Source organism: Rhamphochromis sp. 'chilingali' (genome assembly GCF_963969265.1).
Source record: "Rhamphochromis sp. 'chilingali' genome assembly, chromosome: 15".
NCBI lineage: Eukaryota > Metazoa > Chordata > Actinopteri > Cichliformes > Cichlidae > Rhamphochromis > Rhamphochromis sp. 'chilingali'.
Genome location: NC_137942.1, coordinates 4943726 through 4962955, shown reverse-complemented (window position 1 = coordinate 4962955; position 19230 = coordinate 4943726). Strand labels below are relative to the sequence as shown.

The window sequence follows — 19230 nt, the reverse complement described above, 5'->3', positions numbered from 1 at the left end:
AATGGCCAGCAGGGGGCTGACGCCACAGGTTGCAGAAAGAAGCCCAATTTAAAAATAATTTGTGAGTTGATGAGTTTATGGCCTCACTTCATTTTAAGTTACTAAAGCACTTTCTTCCTTAAAATTATTATTATTATTATTATTATTATTGTTATTATTATTAATAATAATAATAATAAGAAGAAGAAGAAGAAGAAGAAGAAGAAGAAGAATCCCTGAAAAAATCAGGAAGTTTAATGATTTCCGAATGGGTTTTTTTTTTTAAACACAAAATGTTTTGCCATGTAAAATGAGGAAATTAGATTAAAGTTCATTTCAGCTTCTACCTTATCCACATGTTTTAAGTCACATGCCCTTCCTGAGCCAACTTCAAAGGTTTAGTGTCTCTGATTTTTTTTTTTTTTTTTTTTTTTACCTCCAATCGACCCAGCACCCTTTCACATGAATACGTTGACCAGTGAGGCGTGAAAATGAAGAAATGAAATAATTACGTTTAATATTAAGTATACAAAAAGGAATACTTTTAACAAAAGGCCAGGTCTCCTTGATCTTTAAGTTGAAGCAGCATTGAGATATTTAATGGCATCTGAGCATTGCAGAGTAAATCAGCTTCCTGCAATGATTCAAAACGTTATAAAGATGGGAGATCTGCTTTATAACCGTTAGAATAATAGCATCAGCAAGTTTAGTGGAAAGCAGGTTCATTATACTGTTAGGTAAAGACACTACAGTATTGGAGAGAGATCTCAAACAATCAGACGATCCCATTCCTGCAAGTACTTGATAACGGGGAGTAGGAAGAGCTTCCTTTCACTGAACGAAAGTAATCATGTCCAGACTGATGGTTTCTAAGGAAGCTGACATCAGCTTAGGGCGGCTAAGTTAGTGGCACCCAAGCACAGATGTCCAGACACAGTTGAAGTAAAAAGGAAATTATTATAAAAGTTCAAGAACCCTCTCTAGAGCTAGTTTTCTTGTGAATGTATAGATTTCCTACTATCCCTGTCCTCCTGAACGCAGCAAAGCAAACCGCATGATTTTGTGGCACTTTGAACTTTACAAACAAACATGCTGACAGCGGCTGATCGTTTCTGCTGGCGGCAGAGGAGTCCTGCTGTGATGACTCCGAGCAGACAAAGTAAGAAGTAACCGTTATTAGTCCGCTGTTTGACAGCAGCGCCGCTTTGCGTCACATTTATCATCGTGACCGCAGACAAAATGTCCCTCCGCTACTACAACAAAGTGGCTGTTGTCACAGGAGGATCCAAAGGGATTGGCAGAGGGATTGTCAGAGTGTTTGGTATGAAAATGTCTTTATTTATGCTGGCAGTTTGCGCATGCAGCGAGGAGTGGCGCACTGAACATTTTTGCGTCTTTTTTTGTTGTTCTTTTATAGTGGAAAACGGAGCCAAAGTGGCGTTTTGTGGAAGAGAAAGTTAGTAAGGCTGTTTTTATTCTGCTACTTTGTAAAACAGTTACACGATTTCACTTTTGGCAGCATATATGAAAAGAAAAATAATGGGGTGCAGTGTTTTGCGGCATGATCAGACGTGTCTCGTAGGTGCAGCAGGTGAAGCTTTAGAGGCGGAGCTTAACAAGACCGGACCAGGCTCGTGCAAGTTTGTCAAAAGTGACATCTCCAAGGAAGAAGACATAAAGGTGAAGTGCAGCTTTGTGGGTGTATGGTCTGAAATGGAAAGAGTCACATGATCACATGATGATCTCACTGAACTCAGTGACTCCCGCATTCACTGCGGATGTGTATTTGTCATTTGTTGGTTCCTCTTGTCTCTGCAGAGGCTGATTGCAGTCACAGTGGAGCAGTTTGGTCACATCGACTGCCTGGTCAACAACGCAGGCTGGCGTGAGTCTTTTGTGTGTGTGTTGTTGTTTTTTACTAACAAGGAGACATGACAACAAGGCTGTGTTGCTTACTGTCTGTTTTTGTGTTTGAAATCTTCCTCTTCAGACCCTCCTCATAAACCCACTGACGACACCACAGCAGAGGAGTTCAGAGACTTGTTGAATCTGAACCTCGTCAGCTACTTTTTGGCGTCTAAAGTACGTTTTCACAGCTTTGGGTGCAAATAATTTCTGTCTTCGGTGGTAACAAAGACAGTCCTTAAGGATTAAAGTGATACATTTAAACACTGATGAATGAAATAAATAAAAAATAACTTTATTTTAAAACGACAGGCGGGAAAACAATATAGGAAAAAAATGTTTTCAGTGGTCTTAAAAGTACACAAGAATACCCCTAACATGGAATCTACCCTTTCCTTGTGTCTACAGACCACCTGTAATATCACTTTTGAGTTTCCAGGATTTTTGCATTGACTGATTGATTTTAGCCAAAGCCAGTCTGACTAACTAATAACACATAAACCCTTCACACTTTTCATTTCTGTTTGAGCTCTTGGAGTAATTGAAACATTATGTATAGAGGATCTTTGCACCACCTGAAAGTCTCTCTCTCTCTGCAGTATGTGTTACCTTACCTACGAGAGCGCCAAGGAAACATCATCAATATTTCCAGTCTTGTGGGAACTATTGGTCAGAAAGATGCTGCACCGTATGTTGCCACAAAGGTGAGCTTCTTTCCTCGTTTCCTAAATTTCAGCCCTCTGCCCAAAAGAATAGCATTGTAATGTGATGTTTTCTCCACAAGGGGGCGATCGTTTCCATGACAAAGGCAATGGCAGTGGATGAGAGTCGCTACAATGTGAGAGTCAACTGGTGAGGCAAACTGGCATCTGCAAAAAATTATCACCCCCCCCCCCCCCCCCCCCAAAAAAAAAGGTTTCTAGGGAGAAGATATATTTTCAATCTCCAGATTAAATTAATTGGATTTCAATTTAATCACAAGGATAAGATATAAAAATGTGTTATGCTATTAATGAATCGCAGGGGACAGCTTGTGACTAGTATATTAAAATGCAGTTACCTTTGTGTGCTTTATATAGAGTTAACTAGTCTCATCCAATGGTTCCCAAGCTAAGGGTTGGCCTCTTTACATGGTCCCAGTATCAGTCTGAGGGGTTGTGAGATGGTTGATAGGAGCAGAAGTCAGAAAAACATAATCTGTATTTCTTATTTGGACTTCTCTTCAGTCACTGCTGTCTGTGATAACTGCCACAAACCATAAAGCCCAACTTTCTTATATCAGCCCCCCCCCCCCCCCCCCCCCCTCCCCTTTTTTTAAAACTTAATTTCGTAGCCATTGATAAGCTCTGATTCACTATTTGGGCTTTTCTACAGTAGACAGTTCAAAATTACACATTCTGTTCTCATAAATCCACAAGACTAAGATACCAAACAACTATAATTACGCAGTGAAATAAAAAATGTGATTCTGATAAATAAAAAGAAGAATTCTGGTGTGATATAAAAACTGTAGAGATTCTACAAGTATTTCATTCCCTTTAATCTAATAATGCCTTTCTTTTTCTAATCGGAGTGTCTGGCTTTTGTTGCAGCATTTCACCGGGTAACGTGATGACACCTCTGTGGGAGCAACTAGCAGCACAGACACCAGACGCAGCTGCCGCCATTAAAATGGGGGAAAATGCTCAGGTACGTTCAGGAAGGTGTTCAGAAGCCGTGCAGATTATGGGGGCTGGTTAGTAGTGAAGAGTTGAGTTATGCAGTCATTAATGAAAAGTTATTAAAATGTAATAAAAATGATCCGTGCCATCATCAAATCACAAAGAATCTCCACATTGGATCAGGGCAGCGAACGCCTCTGGTGCTGTTGGTCAGCAGGCTGCTGGTGGAAACTGTGCTACTGTTGCCTGAAAACAATGGAAGAGGAGAGGAGGAAGGTGTGTTAGGAGGCAGCGTGAGCGAGGAAAAGGCAGGAGTGTGGAGGTCAGAGATAGGGGCTTAATGTGAGGAGCTAGCTGATATGAAGGAGAGAAGGAAGGCGGATATTTTTCAGAGCAAGTGTCTGACAGAGATGAGAGTCTGCAAGGTGGTGTCATGGCAGATTGTAGCTAGGCAGCATGAGATAGAGACGAGGATCAAATGGTGGAAGTTGAAAAAGGAAAAATGTAAAGAATTCAGAGAGGAATGTCGACAGCTCTGGCTGGTAGGGAGGAGTTACCAGATGATGGGGAAAGCTGAAGTGATGAGGGAATGAAAACAAGGACACTTGGGAGAGGAATGAGAAAGTATTGGAAAGTGTTCAAAGAGTTTGGCAAGGAAAAAGCGGGATAGTCAAGAAGATGCAGACAGCTGATAGGAGTACTTGGAGGCTAGGTGTACAGCAAACACAGGTGGCAAAGGAGGAAAAGGCTTTTAGTGAGTTGTATGTGAGGCAGGACACTAAGGAAGGAAACTTTTATCGGTTCGCTAGGCAGAAAGATTGAGCTTGAAAGCCAAAAGTGCAACAGGACAGAGAGTGGAAGTTGCTAAGATTTTTCACCGGGAATTACCAGGATGGACATTATTAGAAATGAATACATCAGAGGGACAAGTCAAAGTCTGAGAGGCAAGGCTGAGATGGTTTGGACATGCCCATAAGAGGAACACTGGATATACTGGAAAAAGCAAAACTAAACTGCCACACACTGGAATCTCTCTGTCAGGCAGTCAGCATCGACGCCTTCAGTCTTGGATCGCAGCTGAACGAGTTTGTGTAACAGGCTGCATTTTTTCCATTAGAGGTTTCCTTTGATTCAGGCAAGAAAGCCTGTTTGAAGCTGACGCAATACAAGAGGAGTAACTAGACAGCCACCTCCTTTTAGTTTCGCATTTATAGAAAAAGAGTGAAAGACAAGTTTGTTTCAGTTCTTTAAGTGTTGTTGTTGTCTACATGTTTTGTTAAATTAGGATCTGTCATTTTCACACTTTTATTATGCCTGTTATCTAAATAATGGAGGATAGGAGACCCTCTGTTAAGCCTCTGTCGCATTAGGAGGTTTGTAGTTTTCCCTGTTCATGAGTTGAGAAAGCTGAAATTATGAAATCTCCAGTTTTGTTTTGTTTTTTTTTTTGGGGGGGGGGGGGGGGGGGGGGGGGGTTGCATGGGAAGTCGTACAGGAGTTTTTTGAAAAGCTTCTCCTTCTTGGCAAATACTTGTGAGCTAGGAAGCAACAGTTGGAACAGCTGCAGGCCTGTAGAAGCACAAAAACAAAAGGAATTTACCCAGTGCACCCAGAAATATGCAGTCTAGGACTGAGAAGTGACACACTTTCTTCTCCAACAGCTCATGGGTCGAATGGGGACTGAGGCTGAGTGTGGACTGGCTGCTTTATATCTCGCTGCCGAGGCCACTTTCTGCACCGGGATTGACCTGCTGCTCAGTGGAGGAGCTGAACTGAACTACGGCTTCAAGAGTCAGATCCAGTCCTAACAATCCTGAGTGTCCTTGTGGTGGAGATATGTGCAAATGTGCTGGTTACATGACTAAAATGAATACTAAATAATTTTGGATATAAGGAAAGCAATTATATTAATTGATTTCAAGTAGTTTGGTGCTTGAAGTTGAAAATTTAAAGCTTAGAATTTTGGCATCCTAACCTTGAAACTGGACCTGAACCACTCCCCTATGATTAGCCAATCAGCACTAGCCTCTCTGCCTATAATAACCTGCTTTCGCCTACCCCAATCAGAGGTTTGTTTGTTTTTTTTTTCTCTTCCCTCATGCTTCCAAGGACTTCCTGAATGAGACTGCTGGCCAATAAAACCGGTCACTACAACTGCAGAGCTAATTATTACATTGATTTGGGTTTTTTTAATACACTAACATCGTTGTGTCGTTATTCTGAGACGTGTAATTCTTTCTGAATTATTAAACTGGTAGAAAAGTTGAATAGAAGATCCTGAATATTTCAAAGTCGGCACACGCTGCTCGTATCCTGACGCTTCTGGGTTCAGGGAGAGCAAGAAGGTCTCGTATTTCAAAGCGGAACGCAAGCTGACTTGGAGCGTTTGTTTCCACACGGACTAACAAAGTTGTTTATCATCACTGGCGTAGCGGAGATGGCAGCCCTCCGGACGGTGAGTCGATTGAGTGTCTGTGTGCTGTTTATTACCAGGTTGCTGTGATGTTGTGGGTAAATGATTAACCTGAATGGGCGGTAAGGTGGCCGGTAATCATTAAAGAAGATAAGAGGCCAGTAAAACATCCTGGCCCACTGCTACTGGAGAATTCGGCGCGAGCGCGGAGCGTGGCAAAATTGTACAGCATGGAAAAGACCAAACTTAATGCAGAAATGTGGAGATTTTATGTCTTCTGCTTATGGTCAAAATAAAAACACTCCAAAAACACTAAGAAGATGCAGTTGTTAACCTTAAAGGCGGTTAACAAATTCGGCTCACTTAGAGACGAAAACATTTTATGTTTTTTGGGATCATTTGTTTCTGCTTAGGAACTTTGAGGTTTTCATGCGTGACGTCTTGTTTTTGGTCAGTCTGTCTTGTGCGTCGACTTAAATATTAAAGGGCTTTTAGTTGATGCACATTTACAGAAAATGCAAAGTGTCTGTGTACATTGCTACCACGTTATTACTCTTGTGTTTTACATGTAGAATGAATAGAATAAGTTACTTTCCTGCTGTATTAAATGCCACAATTGAATGCAAGAAACTAAATGTTGCTTTGGGAAATAGGGATATATTTCATTCATCAGGTTTGTGTGTGGCAAAAATCAACTCGGGGAAAAAATATAGCTAAGCTCTCATTGTGCAATAAAGACAAAATCTTGCATCACCTTTACGCCAAAATGCTTCCCTAAGCTCCATTGTGCAGAAATTATGGACACGAGGTGATAATTATATTGTCTGTCTGTAATGTCAGTGGTTTAGCTCTTTGACCTTCAAACATGCCAGAACTGGCCTGTCAAGTGAGCTGCCCTGTGGCCCTTTATCAATGCCAGCTGTCATCTACCAAATATTGGAATTAGATTTTAAACTTCTTTAAATGTTGTTTCAATTGTATGCATACAATTAACAGCCCAGTACTTATTAGTTTGGTAAAGTTAAAACCATTTAGAAGCACAACCTGGATGTTTTAGCCCTGTATCCATTCTGCTTTTTTAAATATTTAACTATTTTTCCAAATGTTTCTACTGTTTAACATTGTTTTTATTGTTAGAAAGAATCTAGTTGTGTATATTAATTATTTACCCAATATTTAACTGATATTTAATCATTTATTTCAACACACTTGTTAACTTTAAACGCAATCATTTACTAACTGGTCAACTTTTTCCTAGTCATGATTTAGCAGTCAAATTGTAATTTCTGTTTTCTTTCTTCCCTGAACTTGTCAGGCTAATTATTTCCATTTAGTCTATGGAAGCTGTAGATGTGCTCCCAGTGGTTCAATTACTCAGGGCTCCAAATTGCTGCTTCATACCACAGAGGGGCATTTGTGTGATGACTATATATGAAAGACTCCGTGCTGTTCAGTTGGCAAAATTAAAATCAGTTAAAATATGGGAAACCCAGCACCATATTAAGAAAGGTAAACTAAAATGTGAAATTTCGAGATTAATTAGAAGATTGCTTCCATAAGTATTAAACTGCCAGGACAGTTGATCTTAATACGGGTTAAATAAGTAAAAGTATAATATCCCATCCTGTCTTACCCCAGGGCTGAATTACCTTTAGATTTCTCATGTTACCTTGCCTGAACTCCAAGTATGAATGCCAAGATCTACAAAGCCAGTTAAGGAGTGGCACTGATAATTTATGTACCTAAACTAATGATATGTTTTTATGAAATAAGCTTTTATGGTTGGCTGTTGCTTTCTTCTTATTGTGAAGCCCTTTGTTGCCCACATAATATCATTCTGCAGAGAGCATCCTGCACATGTGATCTGATTCTGTTTACAGCTCTTACGACTGTCTCCTTCTGGAATGTGCAGACAATATGATTGGTGCTGAGTCACACACACACACCCCTCAGAAAAAAAAACAATATTGCACATAGTCTTCCTGTGTGTTCCCAAACGTGGATCAATGATTGTCACCTGGAAATCAGAGCTTAAACTGTTATCTGTTAACATTTTGAAACTTTTTGATGGGTATTTAAAGAAAGCTGCCACATCATCTCGCAAAGAGTTTCATCATGCATTCCTTGCAGGCACTCCATGGACGACGACTTCAGACTTTCCCCTTTTCCTTCGGCTCGCTGCGGTTCGCCAGCTCCTTTAAGGTAATGAGGAAAACGTTAACATTTTCTTTTTTCACCAGGTGAGACCTTGAATTACAGTCTGGCGAGCCTGTGAATGGCTGGTTTGGTATGGAGAACATGATGGTAACAGAAAGAAGAAAGTAACGTTCATTAGAGGGATTTGTCTCTTTAGCTTGGTCGAGTTGCTTTTTATTTACAGTTTCTTTCCATTTCTGTGTCCCCCTCACTCTGTGCCTGTTGTAATTATTTAATTCAGTTTAATTTAACCTGTTTAATTGTGTCCAAGTGATCTGTTAACCCTTACCTGACTATGTTTAACCACCATCAATTGTCCTTTTGCGCATGCTGTGTCAATAACAGCAATTTCAAAAAAACAATCACTGTTTTGGTCGCTTGCTCTGCTCTTGTCCGTCTCCTTCCTTCTTTTTTTTCTCCACCCGTGTCCGGCTCGCCTTTCCGTCTCCATCTCAGGCAGCAAGTCTCACCATTGAACGCAACACAGAATGCAAGCCGAAGCCCGAGCCCTCCACGCTGCTCTTCGGCAAACAATTTTCTGACCACATGTTGACTATCAACTGGTCGGAGAAGGGCGGCTGGGAATCTCCTCAGATCAAACCTTTCCAGAATCTGTCGCTGCATCCAGCTAGCTCTGCCCTGCACTACTCCATAGAGGTAAAGAGCACTCTGCCAACGTGCAGTACATAAACATGCATGATATTTTCACTGGGTGCAGCACCCTCTGCTGTAGTGTAACATATAAGTGAGCCTGTAGACCAGGAACTTGTAATAACAGCCAATGGCTGACACATATTGGCCAATGAAATGGTTAGGTATTGTCTTCTCACCTGATAATTTGATGAATATCAGTGCCAGAATGGGCTTAAAGTCGCCATAACCATTCAGTAAAAGGGAAACACTGCCACATTCATCTATACCTACATAGTAACTAACAAAAGTTATTTGTTTCTACCTTCTCCAGCTGTTTGAAGGCATGAAGGCGTACCGTGGCGTCGACAACCACATCCGCCTGTTCAGACCCATGCTGAACATGGAGAGGATGCATCGCAGTGCAGACAGGAGCAGCCTTCCTGTGAGTTTGCACACCATCAGAAACCTTGACCCTAATATATCATAGACTGTATATAAAAGATGGATACCATCCATTGATTTTCAGGATACTCTTTCCAGATCAATAGGTTATGAACATGCTAACCTTTGCTGTAAATGTGGGTATTTAAGGTGTCTGGTTGTTTTCTTGGTGGTTCTATTTTTTTATCCCTGGAGGCTGCTCTTTGCAATATATATTGATATCAGTATTTTGTTTGTCCTTCACACAGTATATCATTTTAATCAGAGTGGAAACGCCTCAGAAAAGCGATTTTAGACCATCGTGAGACACTGAGGCCTTATTCAGAGAGACTGTGGCACAGCATGACAAAGCGCTGCTCATTCTTTGAAGCCAGTCAGCGCAGTGAGGCTGCTGAGCACACGGACGGCTCTGGCAAAAACACACAGCGTGGTCTGGTAGAAAAGTTGATCCAGGCTTTTTTAATCCTTCATCTGGCAGCAAGTCAAGTGTCACGTTTTCTCAAAGCAAAGCCACATTTCTTCCCAAGATAAAAGATAAAATAGATAGGAGATAAAAGATCAGGTTGATGAGCATTTTCTCTTCATTCCCAAAATGTCAGTTACACTTGAGGAAGTGAAACAGGTAAAATAGATATTACAACACTGCAACCAGATTTGTGGGAGGGGTTGGATTAAACCTCATTAGGGAGGTGCCAAAAATTCCTCTTGCAGGAAGAATGCTGGTCATTCATTCTTTGGAGTGGAAAAACTCCATGATTCAAACTGGGTCTCAAACTTGGGTCTCATCGCCTTTTATGAGCTTTAACCTCACCCTGTGTTGCTTTATCTCAGTGCTGCTGTTGGTCTAAATGTGCTGTCGATGCTAATTCTTTAGCAAGGATCTAAAAAGCTCAAACTTGAGTGTACTTGGTAGAGAAAACTACATTTGGCTGCTCCCTTGCCTTAGACTCACTACACTCGGGAGATGTGCATGTTTGATTTGGCAGGGTTTTAACCCGCCTGACGCAACGCCAAAGGGGATTTGCGTCTATGCTGGAAACGAACTAAAGCTTTCCACCACCACACAGGAATAGGTTATCTTTACAGTTTCACAAACGAGTTTTTTACACACCCTCCTGATGTCCTGGTACCAGAGTTCACACTTCATTATTGTGAAACTGTTTCACAGGGAAACAAACTTTGAGTATAACTAAGATACTGTGAGTATGCAATATATGTATTTGGAAGAGTCTTGAAAGTGTCACACTAGAGGTGGGCGATATAAACGATATACGATAGAAACTATATAAATTTGGCCAACGATAGAGAGTTTGACTATATCGCTCTATCGCGATAGTGCATGCTGATGATGTCATCAAGCTGCGCCTGTTTTGGTCGAAAGCGTCGCAGCGGCTGCAAAGAGATGAAGCACTTTTGAAATATGGGGAAAGCCAAAAACTGCGCTTCTTCCACTTCCGTAACATTGATTCATTAATGTTGAATTCTCTCGCAGCTGCTCTGTTCCCATGTTGTTGCAGTATATTAATAACTAACCTCGTATTGTGGATGAATAATCTTAGTTGTTCTCCTGACGAAGTTTGGCCCGTGTATAGCATCCTCCGATACGATTACATTTGTCCCTGACCACCAGAATCCCTCACCTTAACTTTTATCGAGTGGAAAAACGTTGGCGTTCATCCTCCAGCTTCACTGTGCTAATGTTATGCTAACATAACTGTGTCGCTAGCAATCACGTAACACAACATTATATACCAGGTAGTCCAACTTCAGTAACCCTGCAAACGCCACTGCTGTTTAGTTTTCTGTCTTCATTTATGTTGGAAGTGATAACAGAGCTGTACGTTTGAATTGGTTTCAAAAATCTCTCAGTCAGAACATGGTATGAAATGTTTAGGTGTAAACTAGCGAGCTAACTTCCTGTTAACTTCTAACTCCGTTAAATTTAATAAATTCTGTTTTCATGGATGCATGGATGTAAAACTTAATCGTTACACCCGATAAAGCAGCAACGCTGATGATTTAATTAAAGATGAAAGAATTTAGACCGTTTTTAAGTCTTAGTGTTCGTTTGGGACGGAGTTTTGGACCCAGATTACTCCACGAAGCTCCCCACTACGCAGCCGTAATGCTCTGACAATCCATCAAAACATTTTTTAACAGATTTCTGCACGCCAAAATCGGTTCGAGGTCAGTAAGCACAACCAGAATTCATACATAAGGCACACTCTCAATTTTTGAGAAAATTAAAGGATTTTAAGTGTGCCTTATAGTGTGGGAAATATGTTATACAGAAGAAAAGAATATATCGCGATATATATCGTTACCGCACATGCTTCAAATTATATCACGATATGAATTTTAGGCCATATCGCCCAGCCCTATGTCACGCCCCATAGCCTTCTGGAGAACAAGACTTCTGTTTGTCTTTCTGTTCTGCCTCCAATGGAGAGCCTGGCTGCTGTTAGAAGTAAAGACAAACAGGGAGGATCGTAGATACTGAACATGTGGGCTCAGCTGTTTTCCTATTTATGCTTTATGTTTATGCCCTCTAGAATCCATCACTGACACGTCATGAATAAATTAACCGAGAGAATTATAATGTTAATTTGTGACACTTGTTTAATTTTTGTGTTTTTGTGTTGAAAAGATTTTACCTCATGTATATTTCTCCAAAGATAGGATATTCTTGTGTTACTGCAGCCAAAAAATTAAGTACAGCTTATAATAAAGTAGAATACAGCAATAAAATATAAGAAAATTTGCAAAAAGAAGAAAGACTCTCAGTAAATAAAAATCTAAATAAAATGCAGTCACATGCTTTGTAAAATGTTGACTACATAAAGGATAAATAATAAAGGATCATTACATTTAATCTAATCTACATTTAAATTTGGTCATTCCAGCACCAGCAAATGTCAGCATTAAAGAAGCTCAGTGTGATAGAGTGCAGGGTGAAAATACACTGAATGATGATATGAGAGAACAGGTAATTCTCTACTATACAGATAAGATGGCTTATAAAGTGAGGGCGTGAGGTAATGACAGCGATTAGTATCTGTCCTCGTGGCTGCCAAGATGAAACAGTCTGCCGGAGAAAGTAAGTAGTGCAGAGAGCGCGGGAGTAGACGGATAAGAGTTTGTAAGCAACCTCCTCTCCACCACAGCCAGAGTCATTTGGATGATATTATATTAGCCAGATTAATGGTGAAAGCTTACTGTTGAATGTCTTTTCCTTGTGCAGCTGTTTGATAAAGGAGAACTGCTGGAGTGCATCAAGAAGCTGGTGGAGATCGACCAGGAGTGGGTCCCCTACTCCCAGGATGCCAGCCTCTATATCAGACCCACTTACATTGGAACCGAGGTGAGCTTTAGTTTCACTAAAAGGCCTGTGCAGGTTCCACGTCAGCCAGGATGTGCTTGAAATGTCCTTCTCCTCATTAACAGTCTCCTCTTGTCTTTTCTTACCTCACATCCAGCCGTCTCTTGGCGTGTCTCGTCCAGGAAAAGCTATGATCTTCGTCATCATCGGCCCAGTCGGGCCGTACTTTTCAACGGGGTCCTTCAACCCAGTGTCCCTGCTGGCAGACCCTGCGTTTGTGAGAGCTTGGAAAGGAGGTGTTGGGGCCTACAAGATGGGAGGGTAAGTTTTTACCCTTAAGTGTGCATTTGGTGTCTGTCTTGCTGTGGTTATGAGTCGATTTTGTGCATAAAAAGAACAATTCAACACAATTGAGTTTGAAGGACTTCTGAGAGAAACCGGTAAACAAAGTTGAAACTAATTTACTGACGATATGGAACCCAAACAAGCAGAAAGAAGTATAAAAAAAAACAGTATAAAATACATTTTTAAAAAGTATTTTAAAAAATCTGAGGCAGTTTACCAGCTTCACGGCTCTGTAATGTTCAGGTGGACTTTCTGCAGTGCTCCACACCACAGCTGTGTTTTCATTCAGCAGTGGATCTGGATGGAGCCCAGCTGTGCAGATTATTCACTTTCCTGGTGGAGATGAGAAAGCCGGCCTGAGTGTCAAAAAGGAAAGAGCTTGTGTGATATTTTAGGTGGTGTATTTGCATTAAAATCAGCCTTAAAATATTCAGCATTAACCGTACAATGGCTTCAGCTGGAACATTAATGGTCTGGACCATCACCTGTGCTTTTGAAAACATCTGCAGTTAGGTCAAAAATAATCACGAGACTGAGGAGACAAATCGGCGTTCCTATAATCTCCCCTGATTCCATGCAGCCTGTAATCACGGCCCTGCTTCCACATGACTCTGCTGTCCTACATCAGCACCTGCTCGGCTCCGGCGTGATTACGTAACACCGCTGAACACCCACTCGATTCGCTAAGCCAACAAATCTGCTCTCCTCCATCAAAGTGGAGTAAACACTTCAGCTGTCGGGCCTGATTTAGCAGCAGTAGTCACATGACTCCAGTGGAGCTGAGAGTAATTCGGTGGGCTTACGTTGTTTGTTACCTCTGCTAAGGAGTTTATTTTATTGGTTACTTTTTAGTACAAGATATGGCAAAATTTAACTTATATCTTCACATATTCATATCAAACTGAAATAAGAAACACTGTGAAATTTCATCTCAGTGCTCTGAAGAAAATATCAAAAACTAATCCAGATCCAGGTTTCCTTTTAGATCCCAGGACTCACTTCATGCATGGTCTGAAGGGAATTTTCAGCCTAGCTGGAGGTTTCTAGTCTGTGTAGATTAAGAGCTTTGCAGTCTTGTTTAGCTAATTGTTTAAATGTTATTGTGCATTTACTGGTACAGAAAGTAGAGCCTGATTGATGCTGACGTTTTAGATATGATCACTAAAGCCAGAGCACATCAGTCGAGCAGTGTAGTTGGAACTGGACTGTGATTTTTATACTAGACAAGCAGATAAAATCCTTTATTAAAGCTATTTGTTTTTATCATTTGAGGCTTTTATCCAGAATCAAATCCATTTTATCTTTGAAGATTTGTGAATGTCTCATTCGTGCTTTCATCACAACGTGTCTGCACTGCTGCTTGAAGGCGTTTCACCTCTCGTTCGAGATGTTTCCTCAGTTCTAAGACGAAAGGTGAAGAATTCAGGTATTTAAGCCCTTGAGGGAGTTTTCACTTAAAAGGGTTGTTGACCCACTATTGATTGTTTGCATCACCACATGAGGTGTGAAAAAAGCTGTGGGTCATTATCAGCTGAGGTTACAGGTGAAACCGTTGTGAGACCTTGCCTCACCTTATCATGTGTGTTCGAAGAAGGTCGTTCGCAGTGGGCATAGATGGCTTCTTTCACTCTTCTTTCAAACCATCTGTGTTCTTGGTCCAAAATGTGAACGTTTGCATCCTCGAAAGAGTGACCTTTGACCTTTAGATGCATATGTACATCTTAGTCTTGTCCCATCGAGGTGGCTCTTCTATGTTGTGCCATGCGTTCATGGAGTGGCTGTTTAGTTTCTCCAGTGTAGATGTCTGAGGGACTCCTCGCTGCACTGCACACCATACACTGTGTTGAACTCATGGAGACATATTTCAAAGCACAGAGCTACAGCTCTGCTACGTCAGTCGAGCCGGTTTGCATTTCTGACATTAAAGGAGAATATCACAGAGGGCTGTACGTCAGGGTGTCTGTATCCTTCACTCGAAGCTAACGCAGCTTGAACTTAGTGACGCTCAGAAAGAGCTGGCAGCCGAGCACAACTCAAGGCTGGGTTCTTAACACCATTGTTCATTGTTTATTGTTGTCAATCCAGAAATGATTGCGGTTCTGTGGTTCTCACAATGTTCCTTCTAACAGTCGTGACATTAACAGGATGCTTCCTCGTCAGCACAAACACCTTTTCTTTGGGTGCTGGTGCCTGTGCACAACAACGGTTGCTCTGTCATCATTCTTTGGACTGAAAACCTGACATGTCACCGTGTCTTCCTCACTTCTTGAAATTAATTATTGTTGGATTGTGTGACTTTACTTTGGTTACAGGTTGTGATCTTGGCGGTGTAAGGCTTGTAATTGATGACTAAATATGTTATTTAAATGAAAAACAAGGAGAGAAAATGTGCTAATACTCTTGTGTTCATTTCAGTCTCTGTGGAGGATGTTGTAGAGTTTTATTTGTAAATCACCGGTGCTGCATGTTGGCACTGATGTCTGACCCGTCTTGTCGACATCAGCAGTTTTCATTTATTATTTGCATGTTGTATCTTGCTTCTTACCTGCGTGCCTCCTGCCATGCAACACACCTGCACGAGTCACCCTCAGAATAGCCCCATTCATAGATGTATGGCCCCACTACCACTGACTGCCACCTGGTGTGCAAAACATGCATTACACCAATGTCTTTATATTATGTTTTTCAGTCCAAGCCGCTCTGTTCATATGTAATAAATCAGGCTGTCTGTCTTATTTAACTTCTTTCCAGTAACTACGGCCCCACAATAGCGGTGCAGAACGAGGCAGTGAAGCGAGGCTGTCAGCAGGTCCTCTGGCTGTATGGACAAGATGAGGAGATCACCGAGGTCGGCACCATGAACCTCTTTATCTACTGGACCAATGAGAAAGGAGGTCAGATTCTTTTTGTTCATATTTGGTTGTTTTTTCACCCAGTCATCTTTTTATTGTTCACACAGTTTAAACCTGCTCTTGTGAATTTTTCCTCTGTGGATGCAGAGAAAGAGCTGGTGACCCCGCCGCTGGATGGCATTATTCTCCCAGGAGTGACCAGACAGTCGCTGCTGGACCTGGGAAGATCCTGGGTAAGAGACCGCTGTTAGGTCAACAAGACAGCTGCCGGAGCCCCGCCCACACTGAAAGTCCAGCACAGATGCAGGATAAGCAGAAATAGAACAAAAGGAGTCTCATTTTTAGTCTGAGTCTTAGTTAGTTTGTAGCATCCCAGTGCTTGTTAGCATTTCCCAGCATGATGTTCAGTGGTGTCATTTTTTGCAGACGAGCGTTTCCTAGTTTCAGAAATTGTCTTGAACAAATTATTTTGGTTGGTCGGGCTTCTCCGGGTTGCCAGGTGGGAATTTAATGAGGCATTCCAGCTGAAAGATTACGATTGGGATTTCCAACTTCTACATTTGAATGTAGTGCAGCAATAAAAAAAATAAAATAAAAAAAATTCTTTCTTTGTGTGTTTCTGTCAGGGAGAGTTTAAAGTCACGGAGCGGACTATGGGCATGAAGGAGCTGCTTGGAGCTCTGGATGCCGGGCGAGTCCTGGAGGTGTTTGGTGCAGGGACGGCCTGCGTCGTCTGCCCCGTCGGCAGCCTCCTCTACAAAGGAAAGGTGGGAGTTCATCTCCTGGTTCTGATGCTGCTTATTTTTCATGAGTAATAGTGACGTTGCGGGGTTTCCTGTGGCCCATTATCAAACATGAATATTTAATTTTTCTGCTTTGCTGAGTCATCAGGCAACATTTGTGGACAAATAATTATGTGGAAAGTGTTCGTTTTTAAATATTCATGTTTGACGGTGTGAGGAATCCATGGAAATCACCAATAACGTCAATATTTCCTTCTGTTTTCTCTCAGATGTACCAGATCCCCACCATGCAGAACGGTCCAGATCTGGCCAAAAGGTTCTACAAAGAGCTTACTGATATTCAGGTAAGAGCGTCACCACATTTATATCCCAAATCTAAGTATTAGGCACTTGGAGCATCTTTAAAGTGATCAAGGGAACTTGAATGCTGCTGCTTCCAAGTGGCAGCAAGAGGGAACTGAAAAATACAGGGTCCAGATTCCTAAAGTGTATCCACACGAAGGCAGAAATGTGTACTATTTTCATTAGACCTCTTCTGCACACTGTTCTCTTTCAGCAAGGCATGCGCACAGATGTGCAGAATTATTAGGCTTCAGATTAAATTTAGTGTATGTAAACAGAACCAAAACTCCAAACGTGTGCATGCTGAGTCACAAGAAGCTATTGTCTATGCATACTCTCTCACCCACAGAATAGAAGATGGACGTAGCCACTGTGGCATGTGAGCATATTATAGATAACTCTCCTTTTAGTTGTAGAAGGACCAATGTTTACGAAAGATTTCAGGTTCTATTAAATATTTAACTAGAACCCGAGCCTATGAAGTCACTGAGATCACTGAGCAAGGACGATCAAATTCCCATAAACATCAACTCTTTGCAGCCAGAGAAGTCGCCCCCTGCTGGCCATTAAAAAGAACTCTGGCTTAAAGCTCTTCTGCACTGGCTACACTCTTTAGGCCTCAGAGCTGTGCCCGTTTAGTTTATGTGAGGGAAAAGACGCAAAACACACCCATGCATGTTTTGTTTTTCTTTAACACATCCGACCTTGATGCCGATCAGTCCGACAGATATTCTTCTTTCTCAGATCAATAATCAGTAAAACATGATATTGAAAGAGTATTTATTTATGACTTGTTTTATGACAGTCTGCTATTGGAATAACAGCACTTGTTGCAGGCCTAGCTTATCCTGTGACTTTCTATATGTGAATTTATTTTTTATTTCACGCCCACATTTCCTTCCTCTGTATTTATTTGTTTCCCTCTCCTCTTTTGCTTCCTTGTGTTTCCTGCAGTACGGACGCACACCAAGTGAATGGGCTCCACTGGTTGTTTAAACAGCTACTTTGCACATGCCGGTTGTATCAACATTTAATCCGCTGATTTCAGTTTGGGACAACCAACAGCGACCCATCCCCTCCCCCCGCACCCACCGCACTCCTTTCATCCAATGAATGCACTCCTGCTTTGTCACTCGGGGACACAGACGCCTCTCTCTTCCTGTCTTTTTGGACGCCTTTCACGGATGTTACTGTCTCAGAAAACCAGTTGGTGGTTTGAATGCAGCAATACTAACGGCGACGTTTGCCGATATCAAGTCCGAAGAAAATTTTAATTGTTGGAGGGGAAAAAAGAGATTTTAAATATTAACATGATTCACAGCATTAATACAGACTAAACTTCACTCAGATGCTCGTACTTTCATTTTAATCAGCCCAGCATTAACAAACAGGCACATAATTTGACATGTTTCAGGTGTCGTAGTCACAAGCTACAGGTTTGTATTTGGTGTTTAAGACTTTGGTAGTTGCTGTTACTCATCAACAAATGAATTAAGGTGAATGTCACAACAGCAGTTGATATTAGCTCGTGGTATTTAACCTAAAACCTTTAACTGTTACATGTGAGTAGCCAAAACTGGAATAGCCAACCTTGTAAGGATGTGTTATTTCTTATTGTCGTGTACTTGGCGAACTGATCTGTAATTTTTCATGGGGCCACGTCGCTTGGACACCAGAGTTTGCACTAAGCTTAGTTGTAACATCTGTGTGTGACTCGGCTTTTTAGAAAATAATCATGAGTGGGTTTTAATGTTTGTTGGTTTTATTTGTAAAGACTTTGACAGCACAAAAAAAGATTTGAGCAAGCAGCAGCACGCACAAACAGAAGGACTGCTGAACGCCGACACGCTGCAGACGAGAGAGACTGTTAGATGCTGCACTCCTGAAAAATACTGTACGGTAGCAAATAGACCTGTTATTTTAGAGAGTTTTAAATTATAATTTTTCCTCCTCGTTGTGATGTGAAATTCAGCCGACTGTCTTCCAGAGTACTTGACTGTGTCACCATGTGTTTAGCTGTGACTTTCTCTGCTATATTTGTACACGCTGTAAGTCTCCTCTGTCCAAGTGCCTGATCTGTCTGTCAGCTTCTTCTTCATCTGTCCATTTAAAGCTGCTGATTTTGTCTTTAGGGGATGTAGCTGGATATGTAAAGCAATATCTGTTTAGTTTTTTAAATGTGCTGTTAGCTTTATTTGGCTGTTTTTGTTTTTACAATAAAGCAAGGTTGAGTTCAGTGGGTCCTTTGTTTGTTTTTGGGGTTTTTTTAAAAAAATCATCTGTATTTAAATTTAGCATTTGATTAAAAGTTCTTCTAGATGATATTAATAATAATCATTTAATCAGTGTTTTGGTGGTGAATTTATGATTTAAGCTTTGTGGTGTGACTGAAGGAACCATT

The 19230-nt window shown here is 41.2% G+C and overlaps 1 protein-coding gene across 2 annotated transcripts; it reads left to right on the top strand.

The window, feature by feature from the left end:
- The first annotated feature begins 1115 nt into the window (after positions 1–1115).
- Positions 1116–19065, top strand: LOC308411713 (branched-chain-amino-acid aminotransferase, cytosolic-like). Of its 2 annotated transcripts, XM_080905713.1 has the most exons (18): positions 1116–1300; positions 1397–1435; positions 1562–1659; positions 1798–1864; positions 1970–2061; positions 2484–2588; positions 2669–2736; positions 3477–3573; positions 8089–8160; positions 8611–8811; positions 9119–9229; positions 12470–12589; positions 12705–12868; positions 15644–15786; positions 15892–15977; positions 16371–16511; positions 16757–16831; positions 17784–19065. In XM_080905713.1, exons 1-18 carry the CDS (start codon positions 1219–1221, stop codon positions 17823–17825), a joined length of 1803 nt encoding a protein of 600 aa, XP_080761839.1. In that variant the 5' UTR covers positions 1116–1218; the 3' UTR covers positions 17826–19065. The 2 variants fall into 2 exon arrangements, with proteins under 2 accessions (XP_080761839.1, XP_080761838.1); XM_080905712.1 differs by lacking the exons at positions 1116–1300; positions 1397–1435; positions 1562–1659; ... (3 more) ...; positions 2669–2736; positions 3477–3573 and adding an exon at positions 5376–6000.
- Positions 19066–19230: the final 165 nt, after the last annotated feature.